The sequence below is a fragment of the Streptopelia decaocto genome, assembly GCF_964273445.1.
Source record: "Streptopelia decaocto genome assembly, chromosome: 2".
NCBI lineage: Eukaryota > Metazoa > Chordata > Aves > Columbiformes > Columbidae > Streptopelia > Streptopelia decaocto.
In genome coordinates, this window is record NC_138655.1 from 142451362 (window position 1) to 142475172 (window position 23811).

General features: G+C 36.0%; 1 protein-coding gene across 1 annotated transcript in view; it reads left to right on the forward strand.

Moving 5' to 3' along the window:
* Positions 1-23013, forward strand: part of SLC39A12 (solute carrier family 39 member 12) — a gene marked incomplete at both ends in the record, with an annotated part of 31396 nt that extends 8383 nt beyond the window's left edge. The window contains 9 exons of the mRNA XM_082045890.1: positions 1380-1582; positions 5917-6088; positions 8228-8400; positions 9657-9809; positions 11031-11138; positions 13448-13511; positions 17196-17354; positions 18943-19130; positions 22885-23013. Coding sequence (XP_081902016.1) covers positions 1380-1582; positions 5917-6088; positions 8228-8400; positions 9657-9809; positions 11031-11138; positions 13448-13511; positions 17196-17354; positions 18943-19130; positions 22885-23013 — 1349 coding nt within the window. The remainder of the gene's footprint in view (positions 1-1379; positions 1583-5916; positions 6089-8227; positions 8401-9656; positions 9810-11030; positions 11139-13447; positions 13512-17195; positions 17355-18942; positions 19131-22884) is intronic.
* Positions 23014-23811: the final 798 nt, after the last annotated feature.

Below are 23811 nucleotides of genomic sequence, written 5' to 3' on the forward strand. Positions count from 1 at the left end.
TAGATCATACTTGCATAAACTGGCTTTGCAGCAAAACCCTTCCTTTAAAATTCCCAAGCCAGATCTTCTGAAGTAATTGACTCACAAGGATGGATGGAGCCATCTGGGCACAGTGCTACTAAATAGCTATAAATGGTGAAATTCAGGCCCAGTAGAGACAATAGCAAGACTTTTTGGTTAGTGGAGTTAGGGCGTCATTCAGAGAAACAAAAAAATAAACAGTTTATTACAGAGGAAGTGTATTTTAAGCCTAAGCTAATTAAATCATTCCTTTAAATTTATTTTAATTCTTAATAGTGACTGGAGGAAAGTGTAAAGAACTGGAAGCATAAAAAAAAAAAAAGGAAATAGAGTTGGCTACATTAGAAAACAAATCTAGCTTTAGCTCTGTTCAGATTTGTTTGCTCAATAGAAAGAAAGCAGACAAACATCTTATCACAAGCCTTTTTTGTAAGACTTGCCATGAGGAAAATATCATTTGCTTTTTCTGAATATGATATTAAAAATAGAAAGGATTATTACATGGGAAAGTTCTTAATCATTGATCTAACTTCCTTTAAAATTAATTTGTGAACTGCCTTTGTTTCCAATGGACAAACTCAGGTTTACCAAAACGATCACTATGGTTTCAAATTGAAAATGCAGGGGTGGAGGAATGGGATAAATAAGATAGGACAGAACATGCCCCCTCATATAGCCAAGCATTTCAACAGCAGGCACACCCACTGCACCCAGGTTATCTCATGGGACAGATCCATGCAGTGTCTCAGGTTTGGATTAGGGAGTCTGGCTCCCTCTTTCCCACTTCAGGGCTGTAAACAAGCGTGCTTCCAGATTAGCAGTTTAACCAACCAAGAGGGAAAATCTGCTGCCCTGTGTTCCACTTTTGCAGTGCAAAGGGCAGGGCAGCATCCTGAAGATTGTGTACAGAACACCCTATAAAGGTTCTGTCTTCCTGGTCTTTCTGCACTATCCAAATACCATTGTGTCTTGGCATGTTGTTCCATTTACACAGGAAAATTTGAAGAATAATAAAGCTATTCAACAGTAATTTGTAGATAAATCAGACAGAGATCGACGATTAAATGCACGATGAATTGCCTTCCAGTCAAATCTGTTTCCCTCTGTGTTAGTCATAGGGAAAACATCTGAGTGTGGTACTGTAAAGGCTGAGTATGTTGGTGTCTTGAACTTCTAGAGCTGTTAAGCAGAAATTGCCTACAGTACCAAACTGAGGAGAGAAAAAAGTATAAAATGAGGAGTTGAATTAATGTTAAAAATAACAAAACTTGAACAATTACTTTTGGGTTTATATTTTTAAATGTGTGTTTTCCCATAGTAACATATCTTTTTTTTTTTTTTTTCTAATGAATTACTAGAACTAGAACAACTACTAAATGTGCTTACAGTCAAAAAGACCTGCACTGTAAACGGGCAGTTCCACGGTCACAAAAGACGACGTTATGGTATGGCAACCAGAGATACTGGAAACAGAAATATTACAGTCAAGGAAAACCATCCAAAAGGAGACTATCTGAAAGGTTATTTTGAAGATGGTGAAAAGAACACAGATTGGGACCAGGTTAATTTATTTTCATGTTATTATAATATTAGTCACAGATTTTCAGTGATGAAAGTACGAATTGGTTTGCAAACACTGCATTATTTGAGGTAAAGGTTATTAATTTCAAAAAGTCATGTAGATACTGGTAAGAATAGATTTTTATGTGTTTATATTTGTTAAAGTATTAATTGGGTGAAGAACTTTATGGATGTTGAACATGTGATTAACGTAGCTGGGAAGAGCTAACAGACTGGTTAGTGTTACATGGAATCAGGTGTTTCTTCATGACACGGAGGACTGTAGTACCATGGCTTCAATGTTTTCATTGTTGTTCTGTACCAAGGAAAAGTGTAGATGAAGGTTTCTATATAAGTTGTTTTTAAAAGGCTTCTGTAAACTGAAGGGTAGGCACTTCCTAAGAGTTTTCATAGCCATCTATGGAGTCCAGGAGCCTCTTTTAGAAAGTATTGAGTCTGTAAGACAGAACTTCAGCTACTACCCAGTATCCTCTTTGAGGGCTTTGAAGGACAGTGGCTCACTGCAGGTGATTTTATCCTTATTCCTAACTATTTGAAAATAAATAATTTTTGGTTGTATCAATGATGAAGGTGGTAACTGACTTCCATCCTTTAGACTGTAAGACATTGCTTAGATAAAAAAGAAGACTTTGAAGTATATACTTTGTATGTATTTTGATGTGTACATTTGAAATATATACTTCAAGTAACATGTTTCTATTGTTTTCAGTTCTTTACAATTTAATTTAATGCACAGACAATTTTTCTTCTCCATTTAGGAGAATAAGGGATGCGCAATTGACTTTTTCTGAGTGGTCATTTTATGATATGGAACTGAGACAAATGGGATCTTGTTAAATACCATTCTGATATACATTAATCTATGTAATTTTACTGCATTTGGAATACATACTTTATCAATACATTTATTTCTTTCCAGCTGGCCACAAAAGAATCATGCTGACGAGCATTGTGAGGCATTTAGTGAGGTCTCAAAATAATTTTAAATGAAGGTCATTTTAAATGTGTTTCAAATTAATTTAAAATTTATGAAGGACAGAAATCAGTAGTGATACTATCTGTACAAGAAGTAAAATTGTTCTCCAGCAATAGAATAATTTATAAATCACAGTTTTTGATTTCTTTAACTTCTGAGACTAACTGTAACTCAAAAGATAAGTGTGCAGGGGAGCTATCTGAGGCCTGGGAGTCAAATTGAGAGCCAAATATTCTGTATAAATGAAAAAAAATCACATAGAAACATCTGGAGAGAAGATAATTTATCATCTCTATTAATTCCTAGTTTCTCAGGTTTATTCCATTCCGCTTTCTTTCTAGTTGTGTCTTTTTTCTTTAACATATCATTGCATTCGAAGGCTTTGTGTTTCAGTGTTGTGTTGCTAATTTTGTCTCCTGCTTTCTGCACAGATCTATGATAGCCATTGTGCTCCATTAGTAACAGATGCTGCTACATATGAGGCATTGACTCATCTATGGCCTATGTTTGCTAACTACATTAAGATCTGTAATTTGATTTTATGATAGGAATTATATTTTGAAACATTATCACAGAAAAAGGTCACTGCTTTCTTTTTAAGTCATCATTGTCTCTATTGATTTTAAAAATGCGTATAAAAGAAGTAAGTAGTAGATGATCTAATAAGAGAAATAATATTAAGTTCCATTAAACTACTGCACAATATCTGTGTTCATTCATTATTCCTCATTAAAGAAACATGGATTTTGGAAACCAAAATCATTCATCCATCCAGTTTTCCATATAAGAATATGCAAATTTGACTTATTAGTTTTCTACAGTATCATCCTGCAGGAGTAAACACATACCTGCTTTACTAATGGAGACTTAGTACTCTGCCTCCTTATGTTAAAAAGTTTCAAAGGCTGAGGCCTGCAGCTGGAAAATATGCAGGCCTTCGTGCCTCAATACTTACAACAACATTTTACTAAATAAACATTAAGACTTACTTTTTTATATATGTGTGAACAGTTCATTTTCCAGATGAAATCTTGTTTTTTTTGTTTAAAATTCCTGATCATAAAATAACATTAAAATTTTGGTTTATAGTAATCCTGGATCTCGTCTTTTCTATCCTACTTCTCAAAACAGGGCCAACATCAAAGTCAGATCAAGTGTCACAGGCCTGTGTCCAGCTGAATTCTGAGCGTCTTCTAAGACAGAGATTCCACAGTCTTTCTGGGAAACCTGTACTAGTGCTTTATTGCCATCATTTTTGTGGGTTTTGTTTGTTGGCTGGTTTATTTGTTTATTATTATTATTATAGCAAATAGGAATTTTTGCCTGCTGTAACTAATACCTATTGCCTCTTATTCTTTTGCTGAGAAGACTGTGGCTCTGTTTTCCCTATAATCCCCATTCGATAGTTGAAGACTATCTGCTCCCAAGCCTTCTCCAAACTGAAGAAACCCAGATTCCTCAGCCTCTCCCTGCATATCATGTGCTGCAGCTCCCTGGCCATCTTGGTGGCCCTCCACTGGACTTCACCCAAGTTGCCAATATCTTTCTTGTACTGCTGGTTATTAAACTGGACGTAGTCATATGTCCCGAGTGGAGGGCAGTAATCTTTTCCCGTTACCTGTTGGCTACACTCTTGCTCGTGCAGCCCGGTATGCAATTAGCCTTCATCTCCACAAGGGCCCACTGGTGACTTATGTTCAAGTTGTCTGTCAGGTTCCCGAGGGCTTTTTCTGTAAAGCTACCTTCCAGTCAGTTTTTCCCAGCCTTTATTGATGCACGGGGTTATTCTGTTTGAAGCACAATAAACTTGTCTCTGCTGATCTTCATCAAGGTCCTGTTAGCCCATTTTTTTGGCTTGTCAATATCCCTCTAAAGAGCAGCCATGCCCATCAGCATGCTGACTAGTTGTTCCAGTTGAATTTCACCTGTGAATGTGATATGATGGATGCTGTTCCATCACGCTGGTCATTGGTGAAGGCATTAAATAAACCAGCCCCCGCACTGATCAGTGAGGAATACTGCACATAACCAGCCTTAAGCTAGACTTCCAACTTGATAGCTCTTTTTGGTGTTCCCTACTTCTAGAGTTAAAACCACTGTCTAGAACAGGCAAACTGAAGGTCTTTTCTAATATGGTAGCTCCTGAATTGTCTTCATGCTCTCCTTCTGCTTGGAAGCAGAACAGACAGGTGGCAGGATCACCTGTTATTCTGATGACTAGAGTGTAGTATTCAGAACAAAAGTATCAGTGCTCAATTCATTCTGTTTCTTAGTGAGCTACAAGGCTTATTTTATTTTACTAATGGATGAACAAAGGCAGGAAGGTGCTAGGTTTTAACTGGGTTATAAAAAAGTAGTTATAATTATAAATATTTTTTTTAAATAGTAATTTTATTTCAAAAGAAACATAAGCTTTAGTCATTAGAAAAAGAATATTTATGAATTCCTTGATTCTCAGGTGGAGACTAATTTCAATAAAAGAAATATATTTTTTTTTAATTGAATCACAACTAATCTGATGAGATTAAGAAATTTTTAGGATAGCATGTTTGATCTGGACTTATTTTTAAAAGTTCTTCCAGAAATTGCAAATAAAACTGTTTTAATATTAACTGCCTATGTTTTTAATAGAAGTTTCATTCTGGAGATGAAAAAATAAATTCTTCATGAAAATTTTTCAAAACAAAAATGTTCCCAAGGAAAGTTCATTTTTTTAACAAGACATTTCTAACAAGAACAAAAATAATACAATTATGAAGTAATATTTAAACTCAATTTAGTCTATGTAACATCTAGTTTGCTGACCTTAAAGTGACATGCCGTTGTTAAAAGAATAAAAAAAACTGACCAGCTTAGTTCTGTATCTCGCTAAAGATGAGACAAGGACACAAGGACAAATTTCAGTACTGCCTTGATACAGGCGGTATCTTACATTAATACCAATATTGTTGCCATTAATGCAATCTTACATGAATAGCTAAGAATATTATTTGTGTTAGCATTAAAATAAGTTTTTTAGCACATATAATAAAATATTTATAGGTATTATTATGTCAGATCCTCATGATGGTAATAGGCTTTGATGAAAATTGTGCTACTTCATCCCAAACGTTCTGATCTTTCTGAGATAAATAGTACTTTCAAGTTTTAATTGGAAAAAATAAATGAATAGAAGTAATCGAAGTAACTAAAGTAATGTAACCAGAAAAGGCTGTATGGAAAACCAGTTTTTTCTAGGTTGTATAACCCTGTGTTATTGTAAGATTACGTAGTTAACCTCCTCATTAAATGCAGGTATATGCAACATATTCAGTAACTGCACATACTTTTCTACTTAGGCTTGTTTCTCTGCCAATGAACTTGTGAAGATATTTTTAAAAAATAGTTCTTCCTCCATTTCGAAGGACCACTTCAAGCAAATCAGTCCGGCTATCATTCAACAACTATTAAGTTGTTCGTGTCACCTTCCTGACTCCAAGCAGACTAAGCTGCCACCAACAACTCTGGAAAGTAAGTTATGCTGTTATCAGTAAAGGGTTGTGAAAATTCAGAGAAAGGGGTGCAGGGGCTTAACTTCTGGATATATTTCATTCATTAATGAACTCCAATCAAAATATGATGACATTTATGCACTCTGTAATCTATGCACTCTATAATTTCATAACATACATGTCAGATAATAGTACTATATTGAGAAGTGAGAGGATTCAACTCTCTCAATTTTATGTTGGACAGAATTCTATTTCAATGTGTAAATTTTATATTAGACAGAATTTTATTTCAATGTGTAGGTTTTTAAGCTTTATTTTCTTCATTTCTTAGAGGTTGCTTGGTACAGGCAGTAGGTGAGCCATGACAGGTCCTTATCAGTGGGTTGCTGGGGAATAATGGCCAATTTAGGGAAATTTCTACCAGGTTTATACTGGAATTATTACATTGCTCTTACATATAGCCTCAAGATTATATCAGCTGGCATTTTATACCATGATGTGACAAATGCTTGGTATAGATAAGTTCTGTGTGGATGTTGCTGATTTTTCATGTTGTGATATTGTACAGCAGAGAGGCTTTGGGCATACTACTGCAGGAAGAAAAACAACCAGAACATGAGTCATACAGGCAGCAGGACTTGTATGGTAGAACTGGAACAAGATTGTTTCCAGTAGCGGTCGTAGCCCTCACATGCCACGGCTTCTAGGGATTTCTGCCCCATCTGTTCTGCTGATTCAGTTTCTCCTGTATCCAATCCCTAGTCCACCCTATAGACAAAGATGTCTGAATATAATCTGACCTAAGGGCTTAATGTGTTTCCTTGTTTTGTTTTTACTTTAAAACTGCAGTATCTGGGAAGTTGTGACTAAAGTAGTTGTGCTGGTGTATTATGGGGGGCATTAATTTCTGCTGTGGGATAGAGGGGGCCAGGAATGAGGAAAAAGGAATAGGCATCTAAGCATAATCACCTGTACCTAGAGCAGTACTTTTAGGCTACTTTATCATTTCTATGCTACAGTTTACCCAGGTAATATACAAGGTTGAGTGAGACACAGTTGAGTGAGATTCTCCCAAGTCTAAGGCCATCAACCCAATCAATGACATTATAGTGATTTCATAATGGTGAGAGATCTGTGTAGATGAGAAAAGATGAGTTATTCAAACATGGAATGGAATTAATAAGCCCTTTCTGCATGACTTCATGTGTGACCCATGTGTGACCTAGTGATGTGAGCATAGAGTCACGAATTTTATTTTCAGTTCTATTTTACTGAGAGGCTGTGCTGTTTTGGTCAATCATCAAGGCCTGACCTTCCATAAGTATCTGTTACAGTCTTGTATTTGGATGTGTTGAGCACTTGCAGTGCTATTTGAACTGTGAAACTCTAGGTGACAAATTTAATGTTTTGGTATTAGTTCCTTTATCTGTTTCTCATCAGTGTTTTACCTCCATAGTAAGAATTCATACAGATTAGTCAGTATTCATGTTGTGCAAAAGTCTGGAAATGTGAGTAGCATGTAACTGAAGAATTATAAGAGTAACCTTCAAAAATCCCAGTACCTTTGGAAAAAATAGGTTGGTGATCCTGATGTAGTAACTAAAGGAGAGTATGTCCACAGAAAATTTGTAAACATACTTTGGACCAAATAGTTTATGCTTAGAACCTTAATTAGATGCCTACATCCATCTGAGGTTTTAGGCCTTGGTTTGTTTACTAAGTATGATTTGATTAATAATGTGGTGTGGACTCTAGAGACACACAGGTGTGGCATGGGATGACATAGAACAGCAAACACAAATCTGCTAAGAGGGGAAACAAATACCAACCAGCATTCACTATACGGCTCTGAGTGCCTCTAATCTGCACAGTCACAGTCTATTTACCTCTTTAAGGTCTGACATTTAGATGCACTAGAGTGTGTTACTTGTAAAGCCTGATAAAATGCATGTGATTTAGGCTTCGAATTCTGTCATCTATGTCACAAAGGACTAGAAAAATCTATGTGGCACAGTGAATCACTTCTCTGTGTGCCTCTACAGAGATGTAGCAAAACATAGCCTCAAAACCACATACAAATACAAAAAACAAATACAGAAATACAAATACTGAATGATTAAAGGTGCCCTTGTTTTGTTTCCTTTGTTTTTCCCTACAGAATATGGTTACAGCACTGTTGCTGTTTTACTTATTACTATTGGATCTATGTTTGGTACAACCCTCATTTTATTTAACTCCTGTCAAGAAATCTATACACTCATTTTACAGCTATTTGTTGGTTTGGCTGTTGGTACCCTTTCTGGAGATGCATTGCTACACCTTATTCCTCAGGTAGGTAATACACACTTTGTGTGTTTACGATGTTGACATATACACACACACATGCACACACATCCCACAGAAAAGTTTCATTTAAATCTGGCTTACGTACATCTGTTTAAAAATAAGGCTTTCCATGAAATCTGTGGATCAACTACCCAGCATTCCAATTTGTAGTTCAGAGAGAGATTCCAAATAGTAAGAAAGATAAGTCAATGAATTATGAATTCAGGGAAAATAAGGTTCCTATTTTCACAAAAAACTTTTCAGAAAACCAGCAAGTCCTGTGCAAGACAGGTTCCTTTTAAACTCTTTCATGAGGCAGAATCTGTAATGCATTTTAGGAGAAATTGTTCAAAAGTTGTACAAGGCATCCAAAGTCCCCTCCACATGTTGTTCCTGAGAACCATGGGCTACCAGCCTAATTCTGCTGCCTAGAACTGTAAGCAAGTGGGTGCTGTGATTGTTACCTAAATAAATAAATAAATTTTAAGGATAGGATAGTGTGGAAAGCAGAACCAAGTTTTCTGTTGTGAATTCATCTATTTTTGACTGAGTCTCCTCTGATATGACACAATTGTTATGAGTAGACTTCAACTGGTCATTGAAACAGAGCTTCACACCTTCCCTTGAGATTTTGGTCAAAATATTCTTCATACTCAACACATCATCTCTGGAAGCAGAACTGGGGGACAGTGGCCTGAGGAAGGCAATTCTCACTGTATATCAGACAAATGCGTTTCTTTAAGAAACACCTTTTGAATGTGAAAGTATTCTCCTTCAACAGTTTAAAGTGACATATCCAGTAGCCTTTAAAGTGCCCACTTTCAGAGCAAAGGAGGGCTGCCGTGCTGTACCTCGGGGGAAAAATGGAAGCACATGCACTAGCAGAAAGATTTATGGATTATTTTCAACATGAAGCTTACACCTGAAGATGAAGCAATTTACTTTTTAGACATTAAAAATCAATACACTCAAGCCAAAATATACGAAATGTACAGATATATAAAGGGCAATTTCATAAAACTGTCTCTAAATATAATATTACTTTCAACATTGAGAGATCAAGTGTAGCAGAGACTCCTAACAATTAATTTCATCCACATACTATTCAGCTGATTAGCTTGAAACAAAATTTACATGTAAAAGAGATAGCAAAAGAAAATTTTCAGGCTAAATTGAATGCACATATTATGGATTACTGTAGCAAAAATTAAAACTTTGCCTTTTTTTTAACATTTTTCTTTTTTTTTAACTTTTTTTTTTAGATTCTTGGTTTACATAAACATGAAGCACAAGAGGTAGAAGATTTCTATGAAGGGAAAGAATATATCTGGAAACTTCTGGGAATAATTGGAGGAATTCATGGTTTTTTTCTGATAGAAAAGTGCTTCTTTCTTTTGGTAACACCACGTGAACAGGTAAAGCTTTGTATAATTTATCCTTTAAAAAATCTCATTTATTTTGAGATTTTACAGTGCATAAAATGTTGAAATGATTGTGGAAAATAATTACAATCTATATGAGCTAAATGAAGCATTAAAATTGCTTTCCAAAGTGCTCCTACAAGACTGACCTTCAACTTCTGATTTGCTTTGCTATATGGATGTTGCATGCTTTATGAACATGTCCCATATATTTATAACTCAGAAAGGAAACAGTTAATTAAATGTGTTCTATAAGGATACTTTGACTAGCTCTGGCGCAGGTGAAGAGTATGTATCCATAAGGATTAGCAATGACAGTTGTTTACTCTAGGCTTTGTTTGAGGAGGAGGAAGACACAGATGTAAGCACACAATATTTTACAGAATTCTATCTTGAAATTTCCAAATTGTTTTTTACCCCTTTCTTATGGATCTGCAAATCGAATACGTATGTTGTGGTCAGTAGAACCCCATCTTATATTAATAATATCTGCTTGTTCACGGCCATGGTTATAGTAATTCTATCACTCTATTTCAGTGTGGCTGGCACCTCAAAATATGATTATGCACAAGGAGATAATGTAACACAAAGTGTGATGGCTCATTAAGCTTCTCAGCTTGGAAGGCTATCTTAAAGTCACTTAAGAAGGCTGAGCCTTTGCTTTTTTGGTTTTATAGACTGTTTAATGACTGGCCTGATTTAGATATGTAGCAATGAGTCCCTATTCCCACTATCTTTGTGTCAGTTGTAAGAATATTATGTGAGATTAGTAGAAAGAGAATATTTTAATTATGGTGATTCTTTATTGTTCAGTAAAAAGCATTCCTTTTTGTTACTTATTTGGAGAGAAGGGTGTTATGATGATCCCATAAATTTTTAAGCTTGTTCTACTGAGATCTAGATGAATTCTAAAATTTAGGATTTACATCCATCTCAGCTTCAATTTTAATCTTCCGTGTTAAAACAAAAGAAGTTTTGTCACTGATTTATCTGATTCACTTTTCACGTGTGTGTGTTTTTTGGTGGTTTGGTTTTTCGGCGTTTGTTTGTTTGTTTGTTTTTTGATGAAATAAGCATTGGGAAATGTTTGTACCAACTAAAAATCTTTTTCAATAGGTTTTGTTTTGGAAAAAGTAATTCTTATACATTTTCACAAAAGGATAAGAAAGACTGCACCTGTGTCAGAACTAATTGCAAAGCATCTTCATTCAGCAGGGCCTTTCTTTAGTTAATGGGCACTGGGGACCTTCCCATGATCTTTCAGTGGAATCTGAATTAAATGAACATTCAGGCAGAGGCAAGTCTACTTCAACCATACAGTTGGTAGGTTACCAGTATGACATACTTCCCTAATTTTATATTCCTCTTCCTCTGTACCACAAAAAATGAACCAAATTAATGTAATAAATCAGTATTATTTTTCAGCCTTCATTGATTCATCCTTTATTACATGATATGATTATCAGAAATCTCTAGATTTAGAAGTTTATAATGAGCTTTTACAGAGATTTTGAACACAGATTTTTGCAATAACTTTTCTGTTTATATCAGATTGAGATAACAATACACTTCCTGTACTACTTTTGTTGACAAAATTATTGAAGATTTTCCTCCTCCCTTCTTTTTAAAAACATATCATGTGTAAGGGCAGACTCTCCCATGGGAAAAACTTCAGGATTTTCTACAGTGAGAGTTAAGTGCATAATTAGTGAACAGATGAAATCCTGGACTGTTCTTGGGCATCTTCCACAGATTTGAACAGTAACATAAACAAGCTGGATATCTGGAAATAGTACTTACCTGTAAGAAGTTACATAAATTTCTGTTGGTCTGTGGAGAGTATCCAGTCAGATATATCTTTGCAAACTAAATTCTCTCATACCTTTTAACCTGTTTTTTCTTTTTCCAATGAATTTCTTTAGCTTGTATGTAGTACCTAGATACGTAGGTTCCTGGTTATTTACATCAGGATCTCCAGAGGTCTTCTATAATGTGAACTCCATTTTGCTAAAGCAGTTGTGATGGGTAAGAGCCTCATGAGCCGCTGTTAATCTCTCAAACACAGTTGGGCAACTCTCAAGTGAAGGCAGAGCAAACAGATGAGTGAAGAATGTTTACTAATTTATGAAGCACGTCATAGCTTCCTGTTCATGATAATGAATGACCTCGTCATTCCTCTCAGATGCAAGATCCCCCTGAAGTTATGTATAGTTCACATGAACTAGCCTGGCTTAGCTAGTTTGTACAAGAGCAGCCAATTTTTCAGAATCATGTGAGTAATAGTAAGACAAACACTGGTCGACTAAGAAAAGCTTATAAATCCTTCAGGTCAGTGATTAGTCTTGCAGTTTTGACTCAGAGTTCAAAGAAGTGGCATGTGAATAAATATATAACAGAAGTGGAACAATTACTGGAATTCATATGACTGGCTGTAATCATGGAAATTAAGGACTTTTATTTTCCATTTAAAATGTAGAATTTAAAAACCAAATCCTTTCCCTTTCTTCCTCATGTCTCTACAGCAACATATCCCACATCACAACCAAGGTAATACCAGGCAAGGAACATATCCTGTTTTGCAGCCAGAAGACATCTCTGCTATAATTTTTGGAGTGATGGCTGCAATCCCTGACAAAGAACTATTTCGTGCTGCTGTTGACTCTTCACTGGCTGCCATAATAGCTTTAATATGATTTTTTGAAAAAAAAAAGAAAAGAAAAGATAATTATTATAAATTCATTTTTTTTCTAGTTTCAAACAGACAAGTTTTTTGGCTTATCTCACCCTCACACAAATTCCTAGTAATTTCTCTATTCAGAAAACAAAGCCCCAGGGAAGTAGGAGGAGGGAGAGATGCCTCATGTTCTCCATTCTCCTCCCACATTTGCAGTTTCTGTTAATTAAACATTAGGACTGATGCATCAAATTAACTCTCTAGGATAAGGACAAAGATACTCTTCCTTTCTTCACTTGAAATAAGGGTAAATTTCACTCATCACAGCGGAATGTACTCAGGTGCTGCTGTGGCCAGTCAGTGTTTCCTGATGTCAGGACAAAGCCCTAACTAAAGGCCAAGAGGCATGGCCCTGAAGAAAGAAGCCCTATATTTTGAAAAGGTGTGAAACCTACCTATGATCATCTTTTTTAGTCTTGCGCTTTCACAGAGTAACTGTGAAGAATATGAACTCCAAAGAGACGCTGGTGCCTACATATTTTTTCTTGGAAATTCTATAGGTACCCAATCCAGCAGAAAGCCACAATCATCCGGTCATGACAAGATCAAAAGATAGAATTTGAATTATAATTACCTTTTTAGTCCTGCATTTGGCTCAGATTTTTGTGTATTCAAGCAGAAACATGATTTTGTTGGGTTAGAACAGTGGTTTGAACGTCTTTCGTCCTACCTGAATTAGACTGTAACCTTTTCTGGGCAAGGAAGATTTCTTTTTTACATGTTTCTGCAGTACCAATCACACTGCCACGGTTTAATAAACTATTCGAATGATATCTGTGCAAATAACAGCATCTATTTTTAATACAAAAAGCTTGAAGTTATTTGAATTTTTCCTGTATTTATAGCAGCAGTTGGAAGAGCCCCTTAACACTGATCCATTATCTTTGCTTTTAACTAGAGAAGCCCAGAAGATTGTGAGTCTGCTGAAGTTCCTCCAGAGAGTAAGGCGATCAGCAAAAAAAGTTAGTATCAATAAAAAGACTAGACAAGCAACAGTAAAAGCCTTCAGACCTAAGATGGAATTGAAAGTGTGAAGCTGGTTTAGCACTGTTTGTTGTGTGCTACATCACCACATCTGATGGTGCTTGGCTACATAATGTAGTCACTGCTTGAAGACCTTTTCAGCTGCCAACCCAGTAATTGTGAAGTTCATTAATCTTAAACTGTCCATGCTTTACTGTTTGTTTACTCACTATTGCAAACCATATTTTAAAGCCTTTGCTTAAAGGGAAATACTCAAAATTTCATACAAACCAGATTTTTATAATTGTAAACATTGCTTCAGCTTTTATTTCTGAAGATAGTGAAACAATTGTTTTGTTGGCTTACTACACTGGTATAATTCTGCTTCCTTCTTCTCTTATATGGTAAAGCAATAGCCTCTTTAAATCAGTAATAATTTATTACAAGTATGGAATTATGGGCTCATGATGGCTTTCAGTTTTATGATAATCTCTTTACTCCAGAGTGCTTCAAAGTTATCTTATCTTCTCTGTTTTGTTGCTGCTTAGTCCAAAAAATAGAGCACAAACCAAGCTCTGCCTTTGATTGTACTTGTGTGACCTCGGTGAATTTAGTAGAGTTGCAATCATCCAATTAAGGGAATAACATTTTAATTGAAATCAGTTTATTTACTATAATTGACTCCCCTTAGTTTTGTGATCTCAGATCTCAGGTCATCAGTTTGTTTTATTTAACAATGTCATTATCTTCTTTTATTTTCTTGAATATTGTTCTTTGTTGTTGTGGACTTCATTTCTGAGGCATTCGAAATCTGGATATCCATGTCTTCAGTTTCACCTATCCAGCAGTACACCATCTGCTGCCAGTTTCAGTGTGACTATCCAGTCCATTTCTAGATGTTTCCATTCTGTTCAATCATCACTACCCACGAACAAACGAAGTTCTAGGGATCTCGATGTTATTTGTTCCAAATAAATAAGTTGGGTGTATAACTAAATTTCGGATAGTTTCTCAGTAACATTCCTTTTTTGGTTCAATTTTTTCCTCATAGATCAGTTTTACCTCTATATTAGAAATCAGTAAGTGAAACCATAGTAGTGAAATGTTTTGTTTCAGAGTTTTTTCCTTGGATTTTTTTGAGAATGCATACTTTTAAAAGCTTGTATTGTTACAGTTCATATGAATAGCTAAATGCATAAACATACCTGGGTACCTTAGTAGTAAGTTTAGTAGCTAAACTTTAAGGTGCTATTTTTTGTTTGTTGCTTTTTTTTTTCCCAAACGAAATGGAATCTGCCTCTCTAAGACAGAAGCCTGACATTTCCAGAAATGCCAAACTTCACTGTAAATGCATGTCAAGGAGGACAGCGAGAGGAGTCAGTCACCTCACATAGCCAGTGAATAACTCAGAAAGCAAGAAGCTGAGGGAAGAAAAAGATGTCTCACTGGCCCTCTCCTCATTTGTCCACAGTTGTTCTATCAATATCTGAAAAGATCAAACAGTAGCATTTTATATTTGGTATACTCAGTGAGACTTTACATTAACTAGAAATATTTTTGCTGTATGAGTAATGGAAACATTGGAAAAAAGATCTATTTATGGATAAATGTTTGCTTTAAACTCTTATTCAAAGCTTAAGAAGCATAATCTATGGTGGGAGTCCTGCACCCAATAGCTTCATGAAAATTAGAGAAGAGAATTTGCTATGAGTTCTGATCCCCTATTTAAGCCCGGAAAATTATGAAAAATAAATGTAGGATTGTTTAAGAAGAAGAGGCTTTATGGAAATAAGGTAATAAATTAATAGCTAGTAGTTCCTATTGCAGCTATATAATGAAGTGAGATAATTGCTAGTAACAAAGTTGCTTTAAAATAGGTTAAAGGTAAATTGAAATAAATATTCAGATTTGTTTATATATGCATCTTCTTAAGTTTCAGTCAAGTAAATTCACAGAACTTACATTTGCAATTGCTCCATAATATTAACCTGATTCCCATGTTATATTACAGCCAATACACTGGAGTGAGCTCTAGTAACCATGGTACATCTTCTGTAACAATCAGATACTTGAATAAGCCAGTGCTCATTAAAAATCATGATCCTAATGTAATGCAGAAATTTATTATTTCTACATAACTCAAGCTCTGCACTATTGATCATAAAATGCCCATAATGTTTAGAAAGAACTGTACAAACTGGGGACATCCATGTCTGGCTCTGTAAACTGGCAGGAAAATTTAACAAGCCTGCCAATTTCTGAACCCGCAGAGCTCCCAGGCAACTAGGGAGGATTTTCTGAATACAGCTGTTAGGCTTTTATGTGCTGTGTGTTTTTTTATAACAGTCTGAAGACTTCAGTTCTAGCCAGTTTCTGTAAGAAAAATATCTCCCCCATCTCTATAAAATGGTCAGATCTCGAAAACATTACTGAAGTGAAACCTTGTAATAACTGTATTCAGACAGTTTTGTGCAGCTCCACATTAGCTCCTTAGACTGTTACATTATGTTTCTGTGGGGCCATCAAAAGTCAGGAAAATACATTATGTTTAAAGTCCAAATCATGACCCTGATTCTTCAGGTATAAAAGCAACCCTTTGCAAAGTGTTCTGTCTGTGCTGTGTAGATGGAAGCTGGATGAGTTTCCTGAAAGGCATTGTGAGGTCCTGCTTAGAAGACTGTGGATAAAATGGGTGGAACAAAGTATAGGATAGGGGAGCCAATTTTATATTGTTAAGCCTATACGTTGAGCCCAAATATGGAGTCTCACTGCTACTTGTAGTGAGAGATAAAATACCTCCCTATGAATCCATTCAGCACCCTACATGGCTGTCTGAGTTATGAGTTGGGGGGAGAGACAGTTCCTAATTCTCCAGCTTGATTTCAGTACTTGTCTCGCTAGTAGCACCTTTCCACTCATGTCAGATGCCTGATCATGAACATCCGATATACTGTTCCACACTAAAGCAAGGTCACAGAACAGCGTGGGAAAGAAAAGCAGCCCTCTGCATCCATGAGTGATGCTGCAGACAGGAGTACAATGAGCATAATGGGCATTAATTGATTGGAACAGAAGTTGGAAATGAGCATGCTGTGACACTGGACTAATAGTGATACTTGGAGGCCTGTTGCCTTTCATCTCTGTTTTTCACTGTAATACAGTCTCATAAAAAACAGACCCTGAAAATATTACCTAGTAGCAGCATGCTTTACATGTTAAAATGATCAGCTCATGAGACCAAACATCCGTCTTCACTATAGCTGTGCAATTCTGTGAGCAACAGTAGAAAAACTCCCATCTTTAAAGGAAGAAAATAACATCTAGGAAAACGTGTGTGAATTTCAACAATTAAAGAAACACTTAGGATACATGACTGGACTCAAACCTAATTCTAATTTTTTGTCTAATTGTTTACCTAGTAAAAATAAGGAAGAGACTTCCTGGTATTTCTGTCTCTGACTTCTACAACCTACTTTTTTGTTTCAAATGTATTGAAGGAAGTGTAATAAAAGGACATAATAGATAAACACTCTTGTCCTCTGATTATTATGACTTTCAATACTGTTATATGTGAAGTCACAGAAAAAGCAAACCATTTGTACCATAGGAAAAGTTACAAGATCTCTTTGTGTTAAAACTTCGGGGCTTTTTTGTTGTTGGTTTCTGTGTTTGTTTTTTCCTAGGTAAGAAAATTAGCTTGTTAGCAATAATGGTCCTGGTGGGTGACAGTCTTCACAATTTTGCTGATGGCTTAGTAATAGGAGCAGCATTCTCATCCTCCACAGAAACAGGTGTGACAACGACTATTGCTATTTTATGCCATGAAATTCCTCATGAAATGGGTAAGAAATATGTATGTGTATTTCTCCTTATTGCCCTTGTATTTCCAGCTTTTTTGAATAATTCTTTCCTGTATGATGTTAGTGGGAAATCTCGCTTATAGCATTATGAAATATAACATCAATGCATGAGATGGATATGTAAAGATGTTATGTTCTTCTCTTTCTCTTCACAAAAAGGAGAGGAAGCTTCTGTCCTCATTATTGGATACCATCCCATCTCACCTTCTCCAAATGTAAATGCCATCAGGGCAGAGTGGCCCTTTATTCTCATGTGTACAGAAACAAAAAGTAGTAAGCTTTGAGCAAGAGCCACCTATGCCTGACCCAATGGGCTATCCAGAAGTTTTAATATGCAGCAGAGCCATTTAACAATGTATTCCTTGTGCTACCCTCATTCCTGCTGCTAATCAACAATAACAAGATAATAAAAGAAGATATATGACTCATTTTACTAGCAGACAGGACAGGAAGACAGTTCTATTGAACATAGACCTCAGTTATCTCCTTGTAGTAAATCTTTCACTGTGGAAGAAGTTGCTCTACACATTGTGTTGATGAACATATATAGGCTGACAAATCTGAGATGAGAACGGCGGATTCTCATTTTTGTTCTTAAATGACTGGAGATTTCATGTATTGTCTATGTAGTAAACTTCCCCAAACAAAAAGGCAGGATGGAGAATTGCTGTAAAACTGGTAACTCTTGTTTGCATAGAAAAGAGATTACCAAAGTACTGAACAGTTAATTCCAAAGACAGACCTTCTTAATTCTGGGGCAGCAGTGTCTCAGTGTCAAAGTGGCATTTCTACACTCACGGAGAAGAATTTTCAAAGTCTTTAAGTGTGGACATGTTATGAAATTGTTTATTTTAGAAGAAAAATCTGTCATGGGATTCTGATGTGCAATTTACCAAAGTTAATTAGGTCTAAAATCAGTGGGATTAAACTCAAACTGGAATCAGACTGGCATAGGTTTTTCTGACTTGCAGCACCTGTGAAACAGTCAAAGACCGTGTTGCAAATATACTCACATGATTTGAATTGGCAAGTTCCCAACCAAGAAAGATTTAGAAACTCTGGGAAAGCATGTGAATTCACTTTTGTGAATCCAAGTTGGAAATGTCACAGAACATCAAGAACTAACAAAAAGCCACTCCTGTATACTGTATGCTACTTTAGGAATAGCTAAACAAATACAAGTCAATATGGTTGGTTTATGTTTTGGGGTTTTTTTTGTTGGTTTGGTTTGGTTTGGTTTAGTTTTTTGGGGGGTTGTTTTGATTTTGGTTGGTTGGTTGGTTTTTGGTGGGTTTTGCGGTTTGTTTTTTTTGGTTTTTGGTTTGGTTTTTTTTTTGGTCTTGTTTTGGTTTTTGGTTGGTTGGTTGGTTGGTTTTGGTTTGTTTGTTTTGGTTTTTTTCCCCACACTGGATGAGTTTATAACTAATTCTACAGAAATCTAAGGGTGGTCCTCCATCATTCACTATCTTTGTGCATATCTTAATTATTTTCCTTCATGTTTTATTACCCAGAGTCTTACAAATACATTTATCAGCTAAATAATACATTTTCTGTCTTTTTCTCTATGCAGGGGATTTTGCTGTGCTGCTAAGTACGGGCCTCCCCACAAAGATTGCAATTTTGATGAATTTTATAAGTGCACTAACAGCCTTCTTAGGACTTTATATTGGCCTTTCTGTGTCAACTGACCTGTGCATTCAAAACTGGATTTTTACTGTTACAGCTGGGATGTTCTTGTATTTATCTTTAGCGGAAATGGTGAGCGCTTCAGTTGATTTTTATATTTTCCTTTTAACATAGCCGTATCACAGATGAGTGTGGCAAAAGTACATAGATGAGGCAAAAGTACATAGATGAACTTGGAAAGAAAAAGAATTCATAGCCTTCTTGGGAAGAGCATGTTGTCTGCTCTGTGTGGGTACAGTGCTTAGAACAATCGTCTGTTTTTGTTTTGTGCCATTGCCATACTAGGTGTGCTAAGTAATAAAAAGGTGAAATAAAGAGGTTAATACATGAGAAAGGCATAAAGAACTTTTAAAGGGGGAAAGGTAAACAATATATATTTTTAAGTCAGATAGGGTTACTTAACAGAACATAAAGAAACATTTGAATCTGTGGAGTTTACAAAATTTTGAAGAAGTTGGTTACTTCTTTCTTTTTATTGCCCTTTTCTTCATCCATTGTTTCAACATGAATTTGCATTTCTGAACTAAAATGCAAGATACTTAACCTGTGCTCTTCCTGGCCAGCCTTTCTATCTCAGAGAGGTTTGGATGAGCTCTTAGGCAGTTCAAAACCCATCAGATTGCCTCGAGTTTTTTCATATTTGCCCTATGTGTTTCATACTCCCAGTTCAATAGCAATGATCTGACTATAGAAAAATAAAGTGTGAAGACATACATTAGGAGGAAGGTCTAAGGACTGTGGAAGAATGTGGTGGAATCATAACTCATGTGGATGCCTCAGGCCACATTATTTATTGAAGACATGGCTAACTTTTACACTTGTAAGAACACAAAACTATACTACCTTGCCAGCTTTGCCACATGGCTCTTTAACCAACATGTGTCAATGTGAACTTGCTTGCAAGCTTCTGAATAAAGATGGAATATTGTGAGTAATTAGATCAAGAGGCGTCAGGGGAAAAGGAGTTCTAGCTCTTCATAAATTACTACTGTGGTTTTCCCAAGCCTGGCTATCTCTCTGTTGAGTTCACTGCCAACCTCTACCTCATGCCTGGGATATCATTTAATAGGTTCAAGCATAATACTTGAAACCTGACATGTATTATAACTTATTTAATAATCTAGTTACAATAATTGACCTTAGACCTTGAGTATATTTTAGTCTATCTTTGCTATTTTAACAAAAGTAAAGTGAACATAAAGTGCTCCTAAGAGCTTATGAAGAAACTGCCTAAGGATTGTGGATATGTCCTGACTGATGTGGTAAATGAGAGACAAGAACACTGTGTACCAAGTTGCATCCTGTTCTGACACAGAGAAATCTGGAAGTGAGGCTGCCTACCTCCTCAATAGGAATGCTTTTGTTATGGGACTAAGAATGGTTTAGGCATATTTCTCCTTCAGTGTAGGATCAATATCCATCAGGGTCCCAGGGTTCATCCACAAGCTCCCAGAACAACATGATGTTTTTCCCTGAGTCTTTAAAGCAATGCGTCAGCTGTAAATCCCAAGAGATGACACAGTTTCAGGCAGAGACAGGAACATGTTTTCCCTTGTTCTCAGCTTGTCATCACGATCTTGTTCTTGATGTGAAGAGGAGAAAGATGGGAGAGATAGAAGAGGATCTTCTTTCTCTCACCTCCCTTTTATTAATAGAGATTCCGATCAGCCTTTCTCTGCACTTTGCCAAAAGAGTTGGCGCTGGGTTGCTCACCTATGTTTGTCAGAAGTGCAAGTGTTGAATATCACAGGGGTTATTTTATTTTAATTTATTTCTGTAGCACTACAGGATCTATAGATCTGAAGTTTTGTGTGTTTGTGTAGTACCTCTCAAAAGAAAATCAGCCATGCTTTATTTTTCAACTTTCTGCACGGAAATAACATATTCTCTGCTGCATTCTCATCTACAAACAGTAATCACCAGTGTTCCTGGCAATGGTGTACACATATTTAATGGTGTACAAAGCTTAACTATAATTTTCAGTATTTGTTTTATGGGCTTTCACATATGCATGGCCTTGTCAGAGCAGCAGTTAAATAAGAGAGCAGAAGTTAAATAAAACTGAACAGCCTCACTGGTTTCTGCATTAATATTCAAATAGATAATCAGAGGTGTCATAATAGGTAAAGCTATAAAAATGGTCTGTGCACTTGATATCCTGCACATAGGTTAGGTGGAGGGAGCAGAGATCTTCATTGGACGTAGGAAGGGTACTACCTGCTTTTTAAAACTTTCTTAGCAACCAACTGTGCATGTAACACATAAATTGGCACTGGCGCCAGTAAGAGAAAATACCAGCTTTTGCATTGAAGGGGAAAAACATTTCCTATTGTGCATCTTTAGAGAACTTGTTTACCCATGTGTGGGGGAAGAGGACAAAAGAGACTCATCATATGGATAAATTAGAAAGAACTAAGGTCTCACCTGGAAACCTGAATTCAGACCTAGGTCTTACACAGCATGTTCTACTTATATACAAAATGAAACCCACATTCTCTGAACTCTTACAAGCTGTCAATTCAGATTTTGGTTTACATCAGAACTTTGAGATGTTTACACTTGCTTTAGATTAAAAGTTTCTGATGATCTTTAAATACAAATTAAATATAACTCTGTGAGTTTCTAAGGTATGAATTTGTACCATAATTTAAACCTCTCCCTAGTTGTTATGAAGATCCAGGATGTTTGGGTTTGCCTGTCATTTTTATGCAAAACTTTACCATGGAGGCAGGTTTTTCTCTATGGTTTTTTTTGGACCCATACCAGCCTCCAGAAAAAGAGGAGTGCAGAAGCAGCGGATCCCTCTGACAGAGGGCAGGACAAGGCACAGCAAATCACTGTGAGCATCCCCAGATCATCACCTCGCTCAACACCGTTCCACCGACTCCTAGTGGTTGAGGCTCTGGGAGCAGAGGGAATATAATTAAGTAGCTTCATCCAAGTGTGGGCTGTGAGTGGAGCAGGAGGGGACTATGGGGAAGTACCAGGAGCACTCGCTCTCATTTTGAAGTTCACAACAAAGAGACAAAAAAAGCCCAAGCAAAACCAACAGCCAGTACCAGGCCACTGCTCTATATTTATTTCTGAAGTTGATATGAAAGTATCCGCAGTCATTAGTGTCTCCTCTGGTTTTTATAACACATAAAGCATAAGTACTAAGAGAGTCTGAGCCTGAGGCGTTTTTCACAGGTTTTATTGCAACATACGTTTTGTTTAAACCTTTGATATAAGAGAACCATGCACAGCAGAAGATCAATGTAGAGAGCTTTTAATATTATAAACAGCTACTGCTCCTTTACTTGATTTAAAACTCACAGAGAAAAATATTAAAGGTCATTTTTCAAGCATATTTACAAAATCATGTTTTCTACTTGTATGTTTACTAAAGCCCAAGTAAATAGGAGTGTTGCCAGTTATTTCAGCAAGAGCAGGATTGACCCTATATATAGTACTGAAACAAAAAATTCAAACTAGTTTATTCCCACAAACAGGAATCACTAATTTTACTAAATAAGCAATTCCTTACAGACAACTGTATAAAATTACTAAAAACTACTGAGAAGTTAACAAATTTTGGAATCTAATTTATAATTCTTGTCGATGCTAGTAAAAGAATGAAAATGGGTAGAATTTCATTTAAATATTTCACTGTCAAGATCTGTGTTGTTACAATGTACAAAACATGCTACAGATTAATAGCTATATTCAGAAACCCAGCATTTTGAAAGTCTTTTTTTAATGAAGTTTGTCTTGTTTTCCCATAAGACTTTTTTTCCCAGAGATGAATATATCTGGCTCTCATTCTGGTGTCTTATTCTTTTTTTAGCTTCCTGAAATGACTCATATTCAGACACAGCGACCCTGGTTGATGTTTCTCCTACAGAACCTTGGATTACTATTAGGCTGGCTTTGCCTCTTACTTTTGGCTATATACGAACAGAAAATTAAAATATAAGCTTTCTGTTGGAAATCTCGAAGTACCACTTATGACAGTGGACAGGATTATTCACAATTTTGTCATGTCTGCTATAGTGATGTATAAATTAAGTTGCCGCAATTTTTGTATCTGAATAGTAGATAGCTATTTCACTTTATTAACTTATTCTTCAGATTTTATAATTTTTTTTTGTAAACATGAATGTTTAGAATTATGTTTTATTTGTTACTGAGTTTACCAGATCCCATGCTCAAACTCACAGGAGCTTTAGATTAGTTTTTATTGAGACTGTTCTAGTTGAATGCTCTAAGTCAGGGGTGTCAAGCTCATTTATACAGTCCTAAAATTACATTTGTCCCTTTGAAGGCAACTGTGAAGCTGATGCGGCCCCCAGTGAAAATGAGTTTGACACCCCTGCTCTAAGTGATCTCTGCCAGTGTGATTGAAGAAGAGAATAAAACACTTTCATATGCAATAATTAAAGTGGACTAACTGTAGTTGAATAATTTGAAGCAGAAGTGTTTGCTGCCTCTTAGTGCAAAGAATAAATGTATTTTTATAACTGAAAAGTATAATAAAACTGAACTGCTAAATGACATACAACAAGCTCATTATAATATCTGCATTATCTACTTTGTCAACATAAAGATCCTAAATAGACATATCTCACTGGTCTGCTGTGGTAGGTAAAAATGACAAGTGTAAATGTTGAAGTTTATGATCTAGAAATCTGAGAATGCACTTTTCTGGCTGTAGTATCATTTCTCAAATGTGTGATGGAATCTGTGACAGTCAAACATTGGACTATAGTAACTG